The sequence below is a fragment of the Pagrus pagrus genome (genome assembly GCF_965226575.1).
Source record: "Pagrus pagrus genome assembly, chromosome: 20".
NCBI lineage: Eukaryota > Metazoa > Chordata > Actinopteri > Spariformes > Sparidae > Pagrus > Pagrus pagrus.
In genome coordinates, this window is record NC_140207.1 from 25955478 (window position 1) to 25979236 (window position 23759).

Consider the following 23759-nt stretch of genomic DNA (forward strand, 5'->3'; position numbering starts at 1 on the left):
TGCTGTTTTGCATTGCTGAGGGAGCAGAAGTATAGAAAGCCAAGACCAGAAGGCAATTAATGAGTCATATTGTCTTCTGCAGGACAAAGTACATGCTGAAAAACAGTCCTTGTGACACCTTCTTCTATCCCCGCCCCACATCCGTTACACGTTTGTTAATGCAAATATCATGTTATAGGCTAGGAAGTCTGCATAAGACTTAATGCCATTATGGAAGCTTTCATGTTGGATTCTATTTACCAGATGCTGAAAAAAAACATTATAAATAGGTATTATAATGACTTACTTGTGAGACATAAAAGAAATGTTGAGTACTGTTCGATCTGCCCATGGTCCATGACTGGCTCATCATCAATAGCTGATAAGTGAATGTGAATGTTACACTTCTTTCCTCCATGCGCGTGTTGAAATGAAGATCACATCTAACTCATCTCAAAGAGTTGTCAAGCCAGATCCAACTGGCCTACTTCTGCAGTGTGTTTGAAGATCTCCAGTCTGCTCCACAACATGAGCAAAGAGACATCTTTGTCACAACAAACGGCTCGTTCTCCTGTTATTCTCCAGAGAGATAGCAGATAAGATGGGATACATGTCTCTGAACCAGGCAGGCATTTATTAAATGATGCCTTGTTCAGATTTTTTTTATTTAATGTATTTACAGTAAATCACGGTTGTGACTGACAGCATAAAAGAGAAGCAATTTGAAAAAACTTGACAAATTGAAAAAAAAATACTAGGGATGTCGACAGTTAACTGTTAATCAGTTAACTGCTAAGGATATTTCTGACCAGTTATGCAGTCAGCTAACTGCTTTGCTAGAGCAGTCTGAGGTCAAAGGTGAAGCGTGCTAAAATAAGCTCAGTGTTGGTACATTTCCTCCAGAAAGGCAACAAAATCAAATATAAGTTCAAATGTGTGATGCTACTCCTCAGTTTAGGAGTTGTGCTAGCACTGTGCTGTACCACATAAAGAACAAACACCCTGCTGCTGTGTCTGAGGAAGGCCCACAACTAAAGATCATACACTGCCAATCAGTGTGGCAAAGGGTGAGGGATTCAAAGAGCTGGTTTGGTACCAAGAGTCCAAGTATGTTATCACATGACCTACTGCGACTTAACACCTGAAAAGCACTTTGAGAAGAAGAAAGATAAGCTAAAAGTCATCAACAAACTGTTTTGTAATGGTGATCTATGGGGAAAATGCTTTTTGGGAAGCAGGGGAGTTTTTCACTACAATACTGCAAGTGGCCACTAAGCAAGAACGCCGTCCTAGCTAGGTTCCAAAAAGATCTACGGGTGCGGCAGGGTCATTGACACAGTGCAGCGCCAGATTCAAATGAAAGTGCTTCTCGTATTTCACGTCATTTCAGATTATTTTTTCCCTTAATAAATAAGTGTCGAACCATCGAAAGCAGAATGAACCGGAACTGACATCCATAGTTTGAACCAGTTGAATATTGTTTTTTGCACATTCGGTCCAGTGACCATATTGTATGTCCATAAGAGGGCAAACCAAATCAATAAGAGATATACATAACTACTTGTATGGCCTTCTTATTTAAACATTAACATGACAGTAACGCTTGCTGGGGCCAAGTTAACTGTGCTCCCCTCGAAAGGAAAAATATGAAACATCAAAAATCTAAACTTGTACTGAATAATTGTCAGCAAGTATGTGAATAACATGGGTTTTGTTGCTTATACTTCTTTAAACTGATCACTCTACAAGTTGTAAAGTAAGAATAGCTTGCACTTTAAGATAGACAAGTGAGAGGATGAGTCTGCATGTTCAGCATTGATGATGTGTAACATTAATGTCCAAGACAACTTCCATAGTGTCATTCAGCCACTTGTTAGCAGCCACTATATTTCAATTGTGGGACATGTAATGATGTATTCTATGTTGTACAAACATGTAAATATCTTAATCATGTGTGAACCACACCTTATTTTAGATATTCAACCAAAAACCTCTTCAAAAAGCCCACCAACTTTGAGACGAGGGAACCAGAAGTGCAAACTGAAGTGATTTTCATCATTTCATCATCACTACAGCACTCTATTGAACTTCTATCCTAAAACTGCAGCTTCTATGAAAACTGTACTTGGCCATATTTTGATTTTCATAATGTTTCAATTAATTCTGTAGGCCAAATCAGGTCACATTCAGAATGTGACACTCATTGGCATGTAAGCAAGATCAATGAGTTTGCCATACTGGGCAAGTGTGAGCTGTGTTGTTATGGATACATGTGCTATACGCCTACTGTCTGGTTAATTGTCAATTTGAAAGCATGGTTGACTGACCCAAATTCATCAAACTTAGGCAAACACAGAAACATTATAATGAAGTACTGTAGTGCTGCACAGATGCCCTGGCCTGCAAATCGTGTTCTCTAGATGTTCATTTGGTACAAATGTCACATCATCATGAAAATGTATATTATGATGTAAGAATGATCGATCACAGGAATCCTGGATCATATCACAATCGCAAAATCTATCATAATATGATTTTACCTGATTAAACTGGCTAATTTGATCTTGCCTGTTGCTTAACACCTTAAAGTGACCATTAGTTGCTCTCCTGGAGCGATGCAGTGTAGTTTGTATTCAGACACCTTAAAGTGGTGTCAGATTACAAAACCAGATGTCTTCACTTTCCCGCTCACAAAAAAGGAAACAGCTCTGTTGTGTAGTATAACCACTCATTGCTCCAGATTTTCTTACAATATTTCCAAAATGTCATGTTTGAAGACGTCTTACATCAACATCAGAATGTTCCCTAATCCCTCCAGCATTCACAACCAATAACACCAACTGATGGCCAAATTTGTCAGTTTAGGAATGTTTAATATTCCATATGGTCAGAAGCTAAAACATTTGAACAGAAAGGTGAAAAAAGTACTGAATGCACTTACAGAGCGATATCACTGGGCTGCATTGATCTGAAATGAGATTATACTGGAGACCAGATACACAGAGCAGGGATACTGGATATCAGAAGTACAGGGTACAGGTAGATAAAAGAACGTCTGTCTGTGTGTGTGTGTGTGTGTGTGTGTGTGTGTGTGTGTGTGTGTGTGTGTGATGCTGTCAGCCTAGCACAATGAAACCTCAGTTCTTCAGTCTGGTTAAATATAGCAGGGTTCTTCAGAGATAAAAAAATATTCTTCACAGTATTTTTTCATCACATCCATGCATGTCATTGTAAATCATCCATGACACACTTCAAATGGCACTTAACAAAAAAATAAAGAAAAGAAAACAGGTTGGTTACTTTCATTGACATGGTAGGTAGAAGAAGTCGAGGATCTGACTCGAGGAATGTGTATTGCCGGAGTGTGTGTGTTGCTGCAGTTTGTTTGAATAAAAAGCTCCTAATCTGTTCCGAGTTGAATCTTCTTCAGGCTGCATTTGATGACTTTTATCAAATTTTGCACAATATCACAGATGCACCAGACCCAAATCCCGCTGGATGGAGATCCAACCTAGCTGAAATGATCCTGAAATTATATATTTGCACAGAGAAAAGAACAACAGACCCCCCCCCCCCATTTTCCCTTTTTTTCAAAAGCAGACACAGAACAAACAAATACAAAAACAAATCATCTGGCACTATGAACACTTGGCATCTGTCAAATCATAAAACAATAGTACAGTTGAAATAAATGACACCATTTTGTCGACAGCCAATGTCTTCACAGAGGCAGCACGGTCAGGAGTCCTATGCTCACTCGCAGCAGTACAGTAGTAGTATTAGTACCAGTCGGTGCTTGATTGAAGGTGTAGAAGTAGTAAGTTAAGCAAGAGGCCACTCTCCCTGTTTGACTCAGTGTCTCCAGTAGACCATTCTCAAGTCTGATTGTTAGCCAACCTATAAAGTGCTTTCAAAAAATCTCCTCCTCATCATAATCATCCACATCTATACAACATATCAGTATGTCAGTTAGGGCAATGTTATGAGTAGGAAAGAAAAGAGAGGAAGAATTCAAAAGGGTCTATTCAGGCACAAGAAAAGAGCTCTTCTCCTTGTTCTCCTCGGTTCCTTCCCTCCACAGCTTTTCTTTTCCATTCTGGTTTTTGTTCTTTACTTCTTGAAGGGTGTCAGTCTGCCGATGTTGTGCCAGAAGGTGGAGGTTTTGCGCTTTGGCTCCGCCAGCATGAAGACCTGCTGCTGGGGCAAAGCAGTAGGGAGAGAGGGGTGTTTCTGTCGCAGCAGGAAGTCATAGTAGGGTCGGGTCACCGCTGAAGGGGGTGAGATGAACAGAAAATATCATTACTTATAACATTCTTATGAGATATTATGCACAGCTGAGAAAAGCTGAAAAGTTCAAGTTTATTTTGTGACTGCGAGGCGAGGCTGGAGGAGTGGCTGTCACAACACCAGAGCAAACATAAAAGACGTAGGTGAAAAAGAAAAAAACATACAGTGCACAACAATACATACTACACTACAATTTGACTGACTTTTGTGTATTTATGGACTGTGCAGCTTTTGGATAGAAGGCTCTGTTAAGGTTTTCTGTCTTGACTCCTAGTGACCTATACCTCTGCCAGACCCCTAACCCCTAACCCTTAGTCCCTCTCTTACTTCGTAAAAATGGACCATGACCCTCCAGCACACCTTCCTCCTTAGTCCTGTTTCCAGATTTCCCTGCAGGTCCAGCTCAATAAGCATTCTCCATCCATGTCACAGTAAGGCTGAATCATCATTTCATGTTAGGGTTGATGGACAACAGTGCTGTGCTGTTACAATCACCACAGTACTGCTCGGACTTTCTCTTTTAGACACAAATACTGTTTTTCATTCACTCATTATTGCGATATATGATTAATATTTCCTCTGTGCTACTGGAATATTTTAATGTGAAAACATCTGAGCAGGAAGCGTTGAGCTTTACTGACAGTAGCTTTACACAAATCAAACAACAGTAAAGTAGAAGCAGTGTGAATGCAGGCATTTATTTTTAGAGGATATTTGGTCTTGTTGCAAGTGTGAGTGTAGGAATCTTCATAAAGAACTGTACTGTTCTGAAGGACGATGAGAATTTTTAGTTCGAGTCAAACCTTTGCTGTTGTTTCTAAAAGGGATTCTGAGATGCTTGAAGAATATAAGGCCCTGGTGACATACAATTTCAATAAAGAGTGCTACTATATGCATTATAGATCAGTACTTATATATTATACATAGTGAGGTTGTCCATATCCAAGCCAAGGCAGAGAGGAAGACATCCACAGACTGATAGAACACTGAGACTTAAGATGATCTGAAGGGTATCATATACACTCTCAGAAGAAAAAAAAACTAACGACTAATTAAAAAGATATAAAGTCTGACTGATAAAAACACTGAGACTCAGGTACAGGTGCTGAGTGTCTAATGTTTAACTACTCATGTCCAAGCAATCCACATATTTGCTTCTGTCTGAATCCTTGGGTGCATACCTTTGGGTTTCCCAGCTGGATGGCTTTTGCAGGCGTTCAGCATGGCCTGTTTCTTCTGGACCTCAGTGAGAGAGAAGCCTGAGAAGAGGAAAATAAATAGTATCATTATAAAACTTTCTTGATAAATAGAGTTGTTTTATCATGGGGAAAATGGGACACATGATAGAAAACCTGGGAACTGAATCAGTTAAAAGTATCCAAAATCAGCAGCATGCTGATTTGTGCATGTGTACACATACAGTTCAACAATAAACTTTGTTGTCTAAAATGACATCAGTGCAGTGAAACAGTAAATTACATTATAAATCCCCCCGAGCATCTTTCTCTGTATTATGTTCTGTAAAACCAAAAATCTTCGGATCAGCCGATATCGGAAAAAAACATACACACCAATACCAATATATCTGTGACAGGCCAGTGTCAGCTGATACTACTGACCAGCCAATATATCAGTTGTGCTCTAAAATATAGAACAATAAAAGAGGTGAATGAAGATGAATTTTCATTTGTCTTCTGTGGTTGTTTTTATTTGAATGTGGATCTTTCAGATCAGTTTTAGGAGTGCCTATGGTTTGCAGGTTCCACATGTTATTGTGTGTCATGCAGTGTGGGACTCGCATTGGTCTTGGTCTTGACTTGGTCTCTACCCCTCAAAGTCTTGGTCTTGCCTCGGTCTCGAAAAACACTCTGGTTAGTCAGTGGAAGTTTAAGACAGTGTTGTAGTCAAGACCACCTAAACCGAGACCAAGTCATGACCAAGACCAGAGTGTTTCAAGACCACACCAAGACCAAGACTTAGAGGGGTAGAGACCAAGTCATGACCAAGACCAAACAGGTTTTTCAGAGGCTCACTTCAAACCAAGGGTTAAGAGAACTTCCTGTTGTTTCAATGTATTATGGTCCTTTTCTTCATAAGAAACACAAAACAATCACTACTACTCTGCTGATGTCTCAGGAGCTAACTAGCTAGCTAGCTAGCTAACTATATTGTTATTGCTTATCTGTGCATGACAGTCCTGCATTTTGCCATATTTCAATGTTGCATCCCACCCTTTGATAGCATATGATGTGAAGTGAAGTCCAGCAGTGAAGTTACTTCTCCTCTAATATCGGTGCAGACTGGCAGGGTAGGAGCACGGGTTGCTAATGCTGGCCTATCAAGCACCACTAGTGGTCAGGTAATGAGGCAATGATCTTTTTTAAAAATGACAAATGACATTGTGATAATACCAGGATCGCCACAGTAACACAAGAGAAATCACCACAGCTGAAACATATTGGAAATGTCCAGTGGCTTCTGTTTACATAAACGCCATCGACGACTACTGATGGCAGTGAGGGTCTTGAAGGGTTGATTCAAACACTACCCCTTGTAACTCTGTTCTGAGGGGTTATTGTGGTAAAGTCAGCTAACCAGAAGACCAAGTTTGATTTTGATTACATAAAAGATCATTAACTGAAAGGGTGAACTTTAAAAAGAATGTTGAACTGTGCATGGATCCAACCTGTCTCCCGGTCATGCTGGACCTGAATCCTCTCGTCAGCAAAGGCCTGGAGCCAGCGTTGTTTATGCTCTGGCTTCTTGGCACATAGGAGGTGGACTTCATCACCAGCCTCTGACCGCAGCTTCAGGGCATTCTTCACGCTGATGTTGAAGTCCTTTTCCTTGCCATCCTCCACATCTATCACCTCCATGTGGTCCATGTCCACCCGACCCTTGTAGTACAGCATGTCCCGGCGCAGGAGGTCCTGCAGTGATAAAGACAACAAAGTCAATATTTTGCAGTTGACAGCTGTTTGACGTACATGGGTTACTCCACTATCAAACATCTGACTGCCTACTGGTGCTGCAACATTAGGTCAGTCAGTAATGTCAATCAATTGACTTTTCTGACTCAGAATCAGAAAAGTCAGAAAACTGACAAAAAACTGGCAAATACCTGAGTGTTATTTTTTTTTTGTTTAAGAATGCACAGACAGCAAATTGCAGATCATTGAAAGTCCACCATGCGTCACCAAAAGTTTTTGGCTATCCTGTGTTCATTAGCCTGGTGTAAAATGTATCGTTCTGAGTTGCTGTCACGGCTGGATCACTCAGTCGAAGTGCCCAACTCTGCCCTTAAAGAGAAACTGCTGGAACTGTGAAAAACTGCTTCAAGTTTTACTGTCCAGCCAAAAACATTATATGTAGAACAGTTTTTATGTGCTTAACAAAGCAATATTATGTAGCTTATTTGTTAACCTTAAAACATCAGCTTCAAAATCATTGTATTGGTACAGTGTGTTGTAACAGGGTGAATGGTGTCTCTGTCACTTGTTTCTGCACCATGTAACTTCAGTGAGAGGGGAGGATCACAGCGTTACATACATGTTTACTTCAACATACAAGTTTATCACATTGGTATGATGTAATGATCTTTGTTTGTAGCATCTACATTACATCTGACAAATTGTTACAGACCTATGATTTGTATTTACGACAGTGGTGTTGCACTCAAATCTCTCTAATAATGCAAATTTCTACATAATGTTGCTTTAAATATGTATTAAATATAAGTAATTTTCATGGATTAAGAATCATGACAAATTATTTGACCTATGACAGTAAAAATGCAGATAATGTAATTTCATAAACTTGAATAAAATTGCACAGTATAAAAGCTTCTTGTCGGAGGTTGGATTAGACCATTACAGTTTTACAGGACTACACTTTATGTGGACGCAGACAACAGTAGAGTGTTTAATTACCTCCACCAAGGAAGTTATGTTATAACCTGTGTCTGTTTGAGTATTTATTGTTAGGTTGATTGGTCTGTCAGCAGGATAACAATAAACTACTGAATGGATTTCCATGTAACTTGGATGGAGGATGGGTCTTGGCCCAGAAGAGACTCCATAAATGTTTGGTGCAGATCCAGATAAAGGGACGGATACAGGATTTTTTTTCTCACTTCTTTTAACATTGAGAAGGGCCTTTTTTTTGTCAGTTTCATACATTTCTCAGGGAATAATGCATGGATCATGCAGGTCTATTTATGTGGCTGCTATCTATTAGAAGTTACAATGTGATGCATTTCCCAATAAAAATGTGTGCATAGTGGACCAGTGTTCATGTTTTATTTCATATTGGATGCGGCTTGATTATATTGAATTGAACAAGTTTACTTTTGCTACCCTTTAAGGATGGTACAAAGGAGTATAAAGGAGTGTAAAATACAGTGTAAAATCATAAGGCACCTTTTTGCAGTAAACCATCTGATGATCGAAGAGGAAAAACATTCTCTGCTGACTCTTGGCCTGAGGCTGGGACAGCTTTGTCAGCTCCCCCGAAAAGATGAGATCTGAGCTCCTGCTGAGGACGTCTTCACCCTGCGTGGATTGACACACACACACACACACACACACACACACACACACACACACACACACACAAACACACACACACACACACACACATAGAGCTGTTAGTTGCTGCCCAACCTTGTTGAAGTTGCATTAAACAGCATCTAGAGAGAGATTATTTCAGCACAGAGATGCTTTTTGCCACACCTCCCAGTCCTCTATGCAGCTCTGCCACTGGGCGATCTTGTCAATATTCTCAAGGCGCCGTTTTCTCTCATTGATGAGCCTGGCCACGTTCTTCATGGCGTTTAAGGCAGCCTCCACATCTTTGTAGTCCCTGAAGATCAGAGAGTGACATGAAGTTGTTGTGTTCAGCTAAAGCTTAGAGGATGGGTCTGGTGATGGTCTATATTTTCATTATAGACATGAAATTCCATGAAAAGTCCAACACTGACAATGAATGTATCCTAATTACTGTTGTGTTAGTATCCAAAGCCTGACATATTGCAGTTGCAGATTGTCCACTAGTTAACTGATCATGGATGCTGTCGTTATCTTGGACAGATAATAAAATAAAAGTAAAAATTGTAAAATTGGATATCAAATATACCTGGGCATCCCACCTAAGTAAGGTCTATGTGTGGGAAACACTGATGTAAAGTGGTCACAACACGAGGTTAGTTTTTTCACAATATACACAATATAAACATAACTAATGTAATTTTTCTGTAATACAACAACTTATGTCTTTCTTTTTTTTAAAGAACTTTTAAGCTCAGAAATATGGATATGTAACAACTGCATCTGTCCATCTTGACCAATGAGAGCTGGCCTATCTCTGGAGGAAAGAATAAAAGTGGTGGTTCATTTCAGCATCAGCTCATAAATACACCGATGGATCTCCTGAACTTTCACCCAGCTCCCAACCAGCAAAAGATGTATTTGCTGCCATACCACCAGACTACAGAGCAGCTTCATTCCTCAGACTGAAAATCCTCAATTTATCCTCAGCTTTCCACTCTTTAACATAGTTGTTTTGTTTTTGTTTTTTCTGTTTTTCCCCTCCTGGTGTTGTAAAATGATAAATGAATGAACGTTGGAATGCTTCCCTGTGTAACACATGAGAGAATCACCTGTGCTGTGGGTTGGTGTATTTGAGCAGCTCAGCCAGCTGCAGTGGGTACTTGCAGATCTTTTGAACTGGTGTGAGCAGGAAGCCATCCAAAGAAATGTCAATCATCTTCTGGAGCAGTCGGCAGGCCTCAAAGAAGAACACGTATTTGTTGACCTTCATGAGTTTAGAGAGCTGGACGCAAGCATTCGGGTGGTTGTTGCAATATTCCGAATAGATCTGGAAATCTGTTTGCTACACATAAAAGACAGCATGACAAAGGGTTAGAGGCAAGAAAATGATTTGTCAAGAATGTTGACCCCAGGGTCAAAAGCATGCACTCACATTTAGTGTTTGTTCACAAACTAAATTAATGTTAGTTTGAGGATTTTAAAAAACAAAGAGGCCATGTAAAGTAGAACAATTAAAAAGAGACTTCTGACATTGAGTAAGAACTGTTAAATTCACATTTGCATGCCATTCTTTACAAACAGTAACATCTCTGGTGTGATTTTGAAATACTACCACAGAAATTCTTTTCTGCAGGTTCTCTTGATTGACTTTTGTGACTCAGCTTACGTGTTCGAGGAAGCAGCAGCCGATCTCGCTGAGGTGGGGCTGCTCCTTGTTGAACTTCTTTTCCAGGCCTTTCAGGAACTTCCGCTGGAATCGGTAGATCTCCTCAATATTGCCAAAGATGGTGCGAAGCTGCTCTTCAGTGAACATGTCTGTTCTCTTGCGGCACTGTTTGATGTAACCCTAACGGAAGCAGAAAAATAATAAATACACTAACAAACATTCGCCGCACACAATCCCCATCTAATTGTATTAACTTATAGATGACAGTCTGACATATGCCTCATTTTTTAAATCAAGATCCATGCATTATTCCCTTATTCCCTGACACCCTATCTTGTAATGGAAAAGCGAGAAAAACTACTTAGAACACCAATTTGGCCTGGGGGGTCCTGCCAAGTAACAAGTGTGTTTATTTCAGGTGTAAAAGTACGTGGCTATAGATTGTTAACAACTTTGACGACTTCTGCTGTATGTTATATAGAATGAAATGACTGTCATCAGGTTTGGTAATCCTAAACTCCTCTTGAGCTTCTTAGCCAAAGCACGTCCTGTGCACTAAAGACAGAGAGATTCATTAAATCTCCTGGACGTTTGGAGCACCTGATGGTACTGGAGGGTAGGGCCCGAGCCCCCGACATTAGGCTATTTATCCTGTAGAGGGCGCACCGACCTCATGACAAACTCCATCCACTATCCACTATCCACCTCACAGCACAGCAGAGTGAACGGTAACTGTAAATAAACAAGTTTGTGAAATAAACAATAAGTCAACAAGTTTCAATTCAACCCACTTCACGATGTTCCCCGCTGTGTTGGTCTCGATCACGCCGAGTTAACGTTTAAGCACTATGTAATATGCAAGCTAAAGTTAGAATTAGCCATCTGCTATTAGCCTTGCTACACATATTAGCCGTGCCAGTAACGGTAGAATAAACATAACAGTACACATTACGTAATCGACTAGCTACTTCTCTCACTGAGGCAGCTGCATGTCTCCAGATAAGACCGGAGCAAAATGAGCAACGTGAGTTAAGACGGGGAGGCACCGACCGGCGGAGGGGAGGGGAGGGGGGGGGGGAGGGGGGGGTGAGGTGAGTAGTTGAAAACGCTTTTCTGGTCCGAGTTTGATTCATGATAAATCCGTGGTATATTAGTGAGATGATCAGTCGGTCTTCCTGTCGGCGTGAAGAGCAGTAGCTAATGGTGCCTTGTTGTAGGCCTAATGTTGGATGGTTGTCATGTTAATATGCTGCTTGACTCAGCAATAAAAAGGATTTGAAATTATTTTTCTGCCTTTAATTCTTTGTAGAAGTGTCTGAAAGGCTCAAAAGCAGCCATTTGTTCAAAAAAAAAAAAAAAAAGTAGATATATTACTTAAATTAGTAAAATTTTAAAACTTTATATATATATAAAAAAAAATCGGCCGATTAATCGGTTATCAGATTTTTTCCCCCCCTAATAATCGGTATCGGCATCGGCCCCAAAAAATCCATATCGGTCGGGCCCTACTGGAGGGCCTGATCAAACGTTAAAGGAAATCACTGGGTGGTATTCACTGACTTTGCCTGGACTTTTGATATGGTTTCTTAAAATCATATAATATAGGTCCTTGAAAGGAAGGTGCAGGCAAGACTGGAAAGTTTGGGCCTAGGAGGGGGGTCAAAGAAGGTGACCCCGGTCTCCCATGCTACTCAGTTTTGCAACTGACCCACTCCTCTACTCTCTGTGGGAGATGGGCCCACATGAAGCAGGAGGGATCCAGGTGGTATCCCTGGCTCTTGCTGACTTGGTCCTGCTCAGTGACTCCTGGGATCACACAGGGATTATTTCTGATATGTGCTAAAACGCTTGTGTGGACGGAGATAGTTTTTGTTTTATAATGAAAACGTATCAGTGTGGACGTAGCCTTACACAGTAACTGACATCCTTGTAAGAAATAAATGGCAAATCTAGTATCTTTTACATTACCTCAGACTGCCATCAGAGCTAGGACCACAGTCAAAATAATTATTGGATTTTATTGTGTAAATTGACCTCCATCTCTTCATAACATCAAATAAAGTTCACTAGAATTTATATTCATTTTAGTTTCACCAGTGAGCTAATAGTCTTGACATGTATTAAAGTAATGTCTTCACATGATCTCATCCAGACCTCGCAGATGTCTTTCAGGTGCTTGATGTAGTCTCTCTCTGTGCTCATGATCTCATTGATGACATTGGTCCTCATCTGCTCTTTGCAGGGCAAACCTGGTCCCAGTAATAAACCCAGACCTGCCCGGTCCTCTGCTCCAGTCTGAGTCTCCTCTAGGTGGGCCAGATACTCCTCCATGGGCTCATCCTGGTTCACACGCAACTGAGGAGGACACAGGTAATTAAGAAAGCCAGGAAGAAGAAAGCTATTTTAAATCTTTCTCTCTTCACAAAAATCACCTGAACCTGAACTGTAGTTCCAATTTTGAAATAGCTTCTGGAGGACAATTGTACTGGTGCTTTGATGAGAGGAACAAGCACAGAGGATATTGAAATGCCAAGACATTTCTCTCTCGCTTTTCTTACTTATCGACCCTTGTACAAGAGCACAGTGCTTGCAATGAGCTATGTCTGAAGGACAATTCACAAAGAAAAACAGCTCTAATAACAGCTCTAATTTTGTAGATTACGGGGGATAAAGGGAGGAGCCTTCATATTATTTAGTCTGCCAGTGCTACAGCAGCTGCAGTCATTAATCAAACAGTGTAATTAAAAGCTGTATGGCTGGTAATATCTGTCTCTTCTAGCAGCCTGGACAGCGTTTGTCTCACCCGTACAAAGCTGGCAGGGAACCAGCCCTCGCTGTCCATGATGCGACCCCACCACCACTCCTTGTTAGTGGCATCCACTACTTCGATGACATCACCGGCCTTGAAGCCCAGCTCCTGGTCGTCCATGGTGACATGGTCCCAGAGGGCCTCAGCATACACCACGCTGCCATCACTGATCAGCTGCAGAGGAAGCACAGCAGAAGGGACACAGGTCAGACTTATATTTAGTTTATGCCTAGTTTCAGGACACGGTAGACAGTGGCACTTTCACTTACATAAGACTTTGCGTTTAGCAGATTACTCTTTCAAGAGCCATAAATATAAGTGCAGTGGAGTAAGTACATTTCTATGAGTTCCCCTTTTACAAGCAACCAGGGCCAAAGAGGCAAAACAGTCCCATGACAACAGTATACGATACAGCACAAAACAGTAGAAAAGACAGACTGCTCTAAAGCCAAAGACTGTGTTTAGGCTAACTGCTGCACAGTTTCTTTCTCAAGATTAACCTGGGGATAAAAATGTATTGTATTTGAGAATAAAAGGACATTAAAGGATAAATTCCCCCTAAAATAATGGAAAGTCAAGTGAAGTTTCATAGTCCACAAAACACTTCAGAAGCTACACATCAAAACAGCATTGCAGAATTATCCTAAACAGCTGAAGTAGCTGGGGACTTAAATGTACTAAAATGTAAATAAACAACGTTAAAAAAAACATAATCCAAGTTTGAGTGTAATCCAAGTCTCTGTTAACCCAGAGATCCCAAATTTATTTAAAGCAATGACGCGTGGTAAAGCTTTTGCACCACTTCAGAGGGTGTGCATTGCTAAAGCTGAGCAGCTACAGTGAAGATTTCAGCTTAAAAAGGGTGTTAAAAACATCCATCCAAATCAATCTGGGATCACAAGACTTCCAAGGACTTGGACTATGTCGGATGAGCTGTATGAAGCCATTTAATGTGTTTTTCTGTTGTTTCTCTTACTTTAAAACTGGCTTCCAGCTACTTCAGTTGTTTGGGAGCAATGCTGTTTAGTTGTGAAGCTCCAGAAAAAAAATTGTGGATTATGTAACTTCACCAGACTTTCCATCAGTATGGGAGTGAGTAGGTAATGACTAAATATTTGGCTGTACTGATCCTTTAAATAATGTCCTTTAACAAACACACAAAAAGGCTATTTTTGTCACAAAATACTCAAAAGTAATTAAGTGCCTTCCAACTTGATCATTCAGCTTTGATACAGGCCACCGTGCAGGGCGGTGCTGAGCAGACAGTGACTGCTGCTGAAGTCTGAGTGCTGAATGAGTAATCAATGAGGAGCTAAGGTGGAAGTAGGCAAAGTCAGACACAGGGCATATCACTCCTCACTGGCAGGATATGGAGAGTGCAGAAAAGGGTACCGGCAGCATGTGAGCACTGCTGGTACACAAAAGAAAACCCACAGTACTCCAAAGAGTAAAATGTACAAGTCATGACTGCGTACCAGTCAGTGCCGGCCCACAAAGACACTGAGGAAATAGGAAGTGTGAGAGACAGAGAAGGAGGAGGCAGAAACCGAGTTATACTAGAAGGAGATGGAGCCAGTGTTATTGATGAAGACACTGCAGTGGTCATATTTCACACCACCTCGAACACACCACCAGTTTCACTGCGTCAACACGGCCCCAGGCTCCACAGAGGCCATCCATTATGCTGCTCTGCCTCTCGTTCCTGCAGAGGTAACACACATCCTGCTTGACCACGTCAGCCCACCATCCCTGCTCTCTGCAGGCTCGTCTCCTTCAGACTACCTCACCAGTGTTGGGAAAGACAGTACATTTTATATTTCTTAGCTCCACTGATCCACCATGGCGATGAGGAAAACAGACGATGTGGCTGTTGCTAAGCAACACACCTACATCATCTTGCCTTTCTCTCCAGGTTTATCTTTGACTATACATGACACCACAATTTCCTCTTATTAAGAAGTGTTATGATAGTAAACAGATACATTCAGCTTGTTGTAAACAGGTCAAGCATCATGACAGTGGTCACAGCGCTGGTCTAAGGGTCACTATGGCAAAAGCAATGGCTCACACACACACACACACACACACACACACACACACAATCACACGGTGAACCCTAACCCCGCTGTCACTTTCCTCCCTGATTCTAATGTAAGCAGCTGAGCCAGTTTCGTCTGGCTCTGAGGGGCTCGTGGCTCAGACATATGCTTTTTCCTGGGGCACACATACATTTGTGTACATGAAATATAGTACTGTTTTTTAATGTCATATATGTAATAATGTAATATATGCCAAAAATTTAAAACAATCTGAGAAGGAAAAATCACAAGGGTTGATCTGCTCACTGTTAACAGACATAGGCAGTACAACCAATGAGGTGGGGTCTCAAGTGGATTCTGCTTCATCTGAAGTGGTCTTTAACCAGACATTGGGAACTGCAGGTTTATTTCATAACTTAGCCCTGTTAATTCATGGCTGAGGGGGTTCAGCCACTGGTGAGTGTCTGTGGAGCTTGTTGTTGCAGTGTGCCCCACACTGTTGGCACTAGTCAGCTTGTAGAATCGGCAGTGGGGCCCATTGATGAGAGAAATCACTCTGATTGGCTGTTCAGCTGAGCAAATCACTTCAAGGTAAGAAACGGAAAAGAAAGGAAAAGCACCTCGAGCCTGTCGCTGTAGTATCCATGATGTCACTCATTTAGTGCGGTATTTTTCCGTTTTTTAGCCTCCGCCTCTTCACCAGTGACATTTACAACTTTTTATCAGACATGTTCTTGATTAAAAGTATCTATATTAGCAAGAGTGGTAAACCTAAGCAATACGCTGGTTTTTCACAACAACAGTTTGTATAGCAGCAGTCCTGAGTCTTCCAGGAAAGCGTATACATTTCCATTTATATTTAAAGCTTCAATAAGCGATTTACGCTTATCACAGAAACACAGTCCTGAGATACCATTGGATTATCATATTCTGATGGCCTACAGTTTCCTACAGACACGAAATACCATGAACATTTCATATGTCAGACAATCTAATGATTATAAGTTCCAACATACACTTTTCTTTTAGGTTCGATCAGTTGAAAGGTTTTGCCGGTCTGATGATGAGCTTAAACCAGCTTGACTTTGTGGGAACCATAACACCAAGTAGATCAGCATCTGTCATTATGAGACACTCTGGCAAACTAAGTTGCATTAGTGTGAATCAATGTAGTTGAACCATGATCCACATGGAGCTCTCCCTATGGTTCGGCACATGAACTGTGGATGAATTGCTGAATTTGACCATCATGGTGTGAATACAGTTTACTGCCACCGTTACTTCAGTCACACTGAGTTATCTTGAATCCTTATTTCATACACTTATTATTCTATTTCTTCTTCCTAACGTTCCTAACATTTTGCAAATCTTTCCATGTCTCATGGAGGGTTTTACTTTTCTTTGTGATATCCGTTACAGTTATTGAGATATGTTCCACCCCCTTGAGATGCTACGGTTAGAATGTAACATGATATTTTTGCAATTCTGTTGCCTTTTAGAAACTTGAAACTTTGGCACACAAGTTCTCCATAAGCACGTGTGCAACAAATTAAAGCATTATACCAACAGTGCCATCTTGAGGCCATTGACTAAACGCTGTCATATCTCTTCAGTGCATGATTCAATTAACACCGATTTTGAGTGGTATCTTCAGAAATTAATCACCAACACCGCTGTGAAATGTAAAGTAATTCACTTCTAGGTGGCGGTCAAGTACAAATCAAATTTACCCAACCATACTAGCAAAGCACTATAAGTGCAGAATTTTGAGACAAATTCACTATTTAAAGCACTTAGATTATTGTACACATTGCTCACCAGAAGCTGACAAGACAGATGTGTGCTGTGTTTTCTGAAGCAGAAAGATTGGGTTAGGAAAGATCATCTGATTTAAAAGACATGTAACCAATCAAATAGTGCTGTGGACAGGACATTGAATGAGACAGGTGGCAACATTAGAGCCAAAGTAATGCTTTTTTATTCTTACCAAGCTAAAATCTGATCCATCACTTCACAGCATTATAATGTGGCAGAGTCAGTCTGGAAGCAGCTGTAATTTTGCCTCAAGACTATTAAATATGTGACTTTATTCAAGTTTTAATATGTTTTTCAGATGAGAAAGTAACAATTTAGATTCACAATATGTGGTCAGTTCTCCCCTGCTGGTGCAGTCTCCTGACTGCTTGTTTGAGGCACCAATAGTTAAATAGAAAGTTAGAGCAATTTGGCAGCCCTCTGAATGTTTGTGCATGTGTCTTTGTTTGGCCAATGACACATGAACATGTCAGGTCAACCAGCACTTGTAAGAAAACATGAAATTGTAAATGTTGTATAACTGATATAATTTTTTTCGGGGCCAATACTGACACCAGTTATTAGTAATCAATCAGACTGATAAGCGTTTTTGAAACAGAAGTACTCAAGTACTGTACTTAAGTATAATTTTGAGGTACTATACTGTACCTGAGTATTTCCATTTTCCTGTACTTTATACTTCCATTCAAATAAACTGATTTGATAACTTTAGTTACTAGTTACTTTGTTGATTCAGATAATTCAGTGTTGATGGGCTATTACGTATATATAACCTTTCTTTCACTAGGAAGTCACATTGAGATTGAAGTCTCTTTAACAAGTGAGACTTAGCCAAGAAAGGCTCAAAATAGCAGTATGGACATGAAAAGACGACAACATCAATAGCGTCGGTTAGTATAAAAATGCTTACTTGTGATTTGTATTAATCAGATATTGTTGTAGGACACACTGAATGAAACTGCCGTTTTTCACCTCAATGCCTGATTTGGTCTGTATCAGCCTGATATTCTGTCTCTTGAAGCTGCTGCAACAGCAGCGTCTCCAACGTCTGAACAACTTTCCAAAAAGGTGTTACTTGGATAAACTGACCACATAATAGGAATCTAAATGGCAACTTTCTTGCCTGAAAAACATATTTAAACTGAAAATAATGACATATTACAGTCCTACAGCAAAATTACAGCAAAGAAAGTGACTGACAGCTGGTTTGGACGGGGTATTGTATAATGAGTTTTGATTGACAGAGGATTGTAAGCCCCTGAATGGTCAATATAAAAGATTATTGACAGATTATGACTGTGAAGCACTTTGTGACTGGTGTCTGTGAAAGGTGCTATATAAATAAACTGTGCTTGCTTGCTTGCTAATGTGGGATGATCTAGTCTGCTTAGTTCATAGAAGCCCTTGGTTCGGCTATTAGCCACAAAGCTAACTTTATGTTAGAAAGATTCAATGTCAATAACATTGTGTACGGTTGACAAGCATCAAATATAATGTGACTGGATGTTTAACATTAAGACTAGCTATCCAGCCATGTCATCGTCCTTAAATCAATGTCAAGATTTTAATGAACAAGTCGTAGCCCATGACAGTGTAGGCTACTTCTAGCAGCTTGTGTGTTACAGGCACCATTCTATGGTGGTCAGAAGATGATGCACTGAAGGACTACACGAATTGTTGTAAATAAAATATAAAGATTTTTTTAAATGTATTTTTATTATTCAACTCGAGGTGTCTGCAGCCAGCTGCCAGTGCCACTCATTTTAGATACAGGCTGTCTACCTACATACTGCCTGCATGCACTAATTGCGTCTTGCGAGTCTTCCACAGGACTAGGTGGGTTGTTTTGCCAAAGCTATCAGTGAGCTTGTGGCACATGAATGGCAGAGAAAGTGAAGCCAAAATCTCCCAATCTCATTTTAACAGATTGAGTATTAACAATAGCCATGTTCACTGTTTATGTACGTTATGATAATGTTAGGTGTTTACTTAAATGTGAAACATGAGTAGTTGGGTATGGTACAGTAAGTGATGACAACAATGTGCTGTGCTCACAGTACACAGCCACTGAGCCTGCTCTTCAAAAGCTTGCTAACTCAGTAGCACTAAGCACACAGCCACTGACCCAAAGAACAAGTGTGCCGCAGTGACAGACTGTCGTTCAGCTGCTAACTGAGTACCACAAAGCAGAGAGTCCCTGAGCCCAATAAAAGAGCCACTGCACCAGCAACACACAACACACACAACACTATAGCGGCTAACGTTAGCATTAAGCACACAGCCCCTGAGCTGAACAGAGCCGTGGCGGTAGCAACAGCCTCTTTTGACGGCTAATGTTAACATTAGCCCATAAACCCCATTGTCAGGCAGTGTAGTCAGGCAGTTCCTTTTCATGTATTTTGGAGGAGTGTGGTTGTATACTTTCAAAATTCAGCTTGCTTTTGCTGGTTTCTACAGTCTTACTAACCCAAGATTTAAAAGTAGAACAAGTAAACACATTTTGAAAAGTTCATGACAAATGGAAATTTGTATTTGTATTAAACCTATAAAATAATAATACCTAAATAAGAGCTTGTGCTTAGATAATAGCTAGTACACACACAATGAAATGAAATTGCTATGATGGCTTACAAGGTAAATTCAGTATAATGTCCATTTACACAGCACTAATCCCATCAGTACAACAAGTCAAGTCATAGTTGCCACTCTGGTGCTCTCAGTTACTTGCAGAAAAACAGATTTCATTCAGTTATTTCTTCTTATTCCTCTACTGCTCTGTTTTATGAGGTAACTGATTATCTGTTTTCATTGAAATGTACCAGTATGAATTTGCTTAATAACGCACTCTCAGTGTTCCTGTTACTGATGCAGACAGGTTGGCTGATGATACTGAAAGAAGATACATTAATATTGTATTTGTCGTATATCTTTGGCTATGTGAAAATTCTTTATCTTATCAATTAAGATATGTATCTGTTTGAAAGAAGAGACAGGAAATAGAAGTGCATGTGAGTAAATGTCAATAATCTCATCTCTTTATTTCCACATGCAGGCTAGTGTGACAGTGAACTGTCTTGCCTTAAGTTCTCGTCTCCCTACTGTATCCTGAGAGGTCAACTCTGTTTACCTGGACAAACAGCAGGTTCATTTAGCAATATGACAACAGCAGCTAATGTTGTCTTCACTCTAAACACTAGCTTCAACTCGTGTTTACATAAAACACTAGTTGGCTGTTTAGGCACTGACTACATCATTAAAACACAAAAGAATTCTATTATAATATATGGCACCAATTCGATAGTAAAATGGGCAAACATAAATGAAGCCTGGATATTCAGTTCTGTTGAGACTGGCAAGTTGTATGTTAGAAACACAATCAGCCATGGTTATCTAAGAGCTGAGGAGCAGTAACAGGGTCACAGCAGAGGGTGTTACATCACCTGAAAGTACTTGTTATACTACTGTTGCTTTTAAAGGGCTGGTTCATCAAAACCAGAAAAAAAAATCTCAAACTACTTCCTACCAAAGAGATACTCCATCCACAGTAACACAGGATACTGTTGCTGTTTTACTTGACTTTGTGTGTACAAAGCCTGATATCTTATTTCTCTGATATAGTTACTGACAGTTTTAGGAAATTATTTAATGTCTTTGAAAAATGAAATGATATTTGTGAGATGTTGTTAAAAATTCATGTCTTTGGTAGGAACCAATGGACTGGGAGCTGGCAGCTGAGAGTGACAGACAGGGAGGTCAGAAAGTACTGAGAGACGGACTAACACATTGTTGGTTTGGATCATTTTTATGGAATTTGTTGACAGTTATAGAATAGCATAAGCTTTATCCACAATCTGAATTCCATCACCTTTGTTGTACTGGGGTGAAGACTGATATCACAGACACAGAGATCTCAAAGCCTGGACAAATCGTAGTTAGAGGTATATGAGAAAAGAATGTTCTCCTACAGTCCCAATGGACCCACCCAACAAATTCCTCTTGTTTACATGATAGTGATGACACAAATGCACCCACATCATCCATTCTCACAATAAATGATCTTCCATCTCCTCCTGGTTGTACCTGTGTTCTGCTGCTGCCATGTTGGACACCCATCAATCCCAGCAGTCCCTCTCACCAACAGGCCAGTCCTCCTCTGCTCCTTGTTGCTTCTGCGTTTCAGTTGTTCGCGTCTTTTCCTCCATTTAGAAGCATGTTTGTGTATCTGTGTGTGCGTACGTGCATGTGTGTTTTTTGTGTGTGTGATAAAGAGAGTGGTGGTTGGAGTGTGCTCTACTGGAAGGCCAGCAGGAACATGAGCACCACGTTGATGATGATGAGCAACATCATGATGAGGAACACCACCACCTTCTGAGTCTCCGGGGGAAGGTTGCAGCGCAGCATGGCGGTGAAGAATCCCATCCTCTGCCTGCTCCACCTCCCCGAGCCACTGCCACGAGCCATCAGTCCCCTGGCCTCCTCCTCTTCCTCCTCCTCAGCACCACTGCCCCTCCCCCGTCGCCTTTCCCTCAGTGCTGAGCCTCCACACCACACCGCGTCACCTCGTCCCCTGCCTCGACTGTCTCCGTCGGTGTCCTCTAGTGCTGCTTTCCTCCTCCGCTCGGCTCCGGCGGTCGCCTCCTCTGCTTCTCCTGCCACTTTGCCGATGCCCACCGTTGCCCCGGCCTGCCAGTGGAGGCTGGGTGCCTATCTGTGTCAGCGTGTGTGAGAATCTGCGCTCTGTGAAGCTATTTTTTGTATTACGTGCCGAGCATCCCCCCCCCCCCCCCCCCCGTCCTCCTTTACTCCCTTTCTCGTCTTTGAGGAACAGGCACCTCCCCTCTCTTTTTCCTTTTTATTTTCCACCAGTTCAGTCTTTCTTTTCCTTCGGTTCCTTTTGTCTCTCTCTCAGTCAGGATGTCAGGATAGAAGACGGACGACGGGATGCTGCATCTCTTCGTTTCATGCTCACGCCTTCTCGTCTTTTCCTTCCTCTTCTTTCTATCGTTCTGTCCCCTTGTTTTCCGGCTTGATCTTCTCTCACTGTTGCCTACATACGTTCACTCGTCTCTCCCTCTCAAACCAGCCGGCCATTTGTTCTCCCTCTGACTTGTTTTCTTCCTCTCCTCTCCCTCCGTCCCTGCCCACCTTTTCTCTTTGTTAAGAGCTCCTGCTAAAATGGTGCTCGCTGCTCTGCCTGGAGCTGTGCTGCCTCAGCCATCCATTTAACTACCAGGATCACCCACTTTTCCTTTTTTTTTCTCCTCTTCCTTCCCTTCCTTTTTGTGTGTGCCCACCCTTGCATAGCTGGCAGCCAATCAGGATGCAGAGTGTGTCACCGTATCCTGGATACCAGAGTAGTTGAGGCAGGGCCATAGCAACCCCTAGTAGGGTGAGGAGGGGGTAGGGTGTTGGGATAAGAGGGACAGAGGGAGGGATACGGTGGAGGCCATGCGGAATAATGGACAGATCTCAAGGGAAATGTTTGTGTGTGTGTGTTTGTGTGTATGTGTGTGTTTCAGGTTGAGTGCTATTTGCTGCATTCATACATTTACGCTGACCTAGGAAATAACTTGATTGATATGAAAATTAATGTTTTTTGCAAAAGAAAATATGAATTACAAAGTCTATACTATAAATTAGTCAACGTAACCCTTTAACAGGCAGTGTAACCACACCATTGACCTTTATCATGATCGAGAGGATCCCTGATCCTACAGACTTCTCTGTAATGACAACTGTTTTTAGATTACATGTGTTTGGGTGCAATATCAACAAAAGAGTAGAAAATAATATGAAAGCAATCAGAGAAGAGTACGAAGCAGCTATACACCTTCCACAAACATACCGCTGTACTGAGAAAATTGCAACATTTTTGATCTGTGTCCAGCAGCAGCGTGAACGGCCCTTATGGAAGCACGAGAGACCGAGCGGGGTTATATTCTGAGCAGATGTTTTGCAGAACTTTAATGATGAGCAGTTTTAATGCCATTTTTCCATGTCCTGGTGTACGTTTGAGTATATGGTACAGCTAATTAAATCACCACTAACACGGAGGATTACACATTGTCGACACTCCCACTTAATTCACTCCGAAAAATTGTCTGCTCTATTCACACACCAGACTTAGGACAGGGAGTTGTCAGGGTAAAGTCTGCGGCAAAAAATGCAGACATTTGTGTTCACACATACAGCACCTCTGGGTAAACTCTGGATAAATCCAGAGTAACTGTGCATGTGTGAAAGGGGCTTATGTGAGCCTGGAAAAAGTGTGTGACCAGCCAGTTGAATTGCCCACTTCGGGTAAATCAAACTTGATGCTAGCCAGCTCAGCAAACACACTGTACCTAAAATGTATTTTTATTACAACCTTGACTGTTCACCTTTTACAATCCATGTCAAACATGTTTTTACTAGATGCATTTTAGTATTTCGATAAAATTCAGTTTCTTTTTAGTCCTATTTCCTTTACATTGCAATGCCTGTTCCTCTTTTACCACACATTTTATACAGATGTTTTTACTAGATTTGTTAAGTTTTGTTACATTTTTTTATTTTATTACAGTTTATCTCTAGAGGTCTAATGTATAATATATGTTATTTACATTATTATATTACAT

At 41.0% G+C, this 23759-nt stretch overlaps 1 protein-coding gene across 5 annotated transcripts in view; it reads right to left on the minus strand.

The window, feature by feature from the left end:
• Positions 1–2831: 2831 nt before the first annotated feature.
• The window catches only part of arhgef4 (Rho guanine nucleotide exchange factor (GEF) 4), a 146318-nt gene continuing 125390 nt past the window's right edge, over positions 2832–23759 (minus strand). For 4 of the 5 annotated variants that reach the window (XM_084339923.1, XM_084339922.1, XM_084339921.1 and 1 more), the window contains 9 exons: positions 13283–13462; positions 12634–12834; positions 10480–10659; positions 9923–10155; positions 8997–9126; positions 8685–8816; positions 6953–7196; positions 5448–5525; positions 2832–4247 (listed from right to left, as the gene is read on the minus strand). In XM_084339923.1, coding sequence (XP_084196049.1) covers positions 4090–4247; positions 5448–5525; positions 6953–7196; positions 8685–8816; positions 8997–9126; positions 9923–10155; positions 10480–10659; positions 12634–12834; positions 13283–13462 — 1536 coding nt within the window. In that variant the 3' untranslated portion in view covers positions 2832–4089. Of the gene's footprint in view, positions 4248–5447; positions 5526–6952; positions 7197–8684; positions 8817–8996; positions 9127–9922; positions 10156–10479; positions 10660–12633; positions 12835–13282; positions 13463–21222; positions 22393–23759 lie in introns of those variants that run through there. The other variant, XM_084339925.1, reaches the window with a different exon arrangement.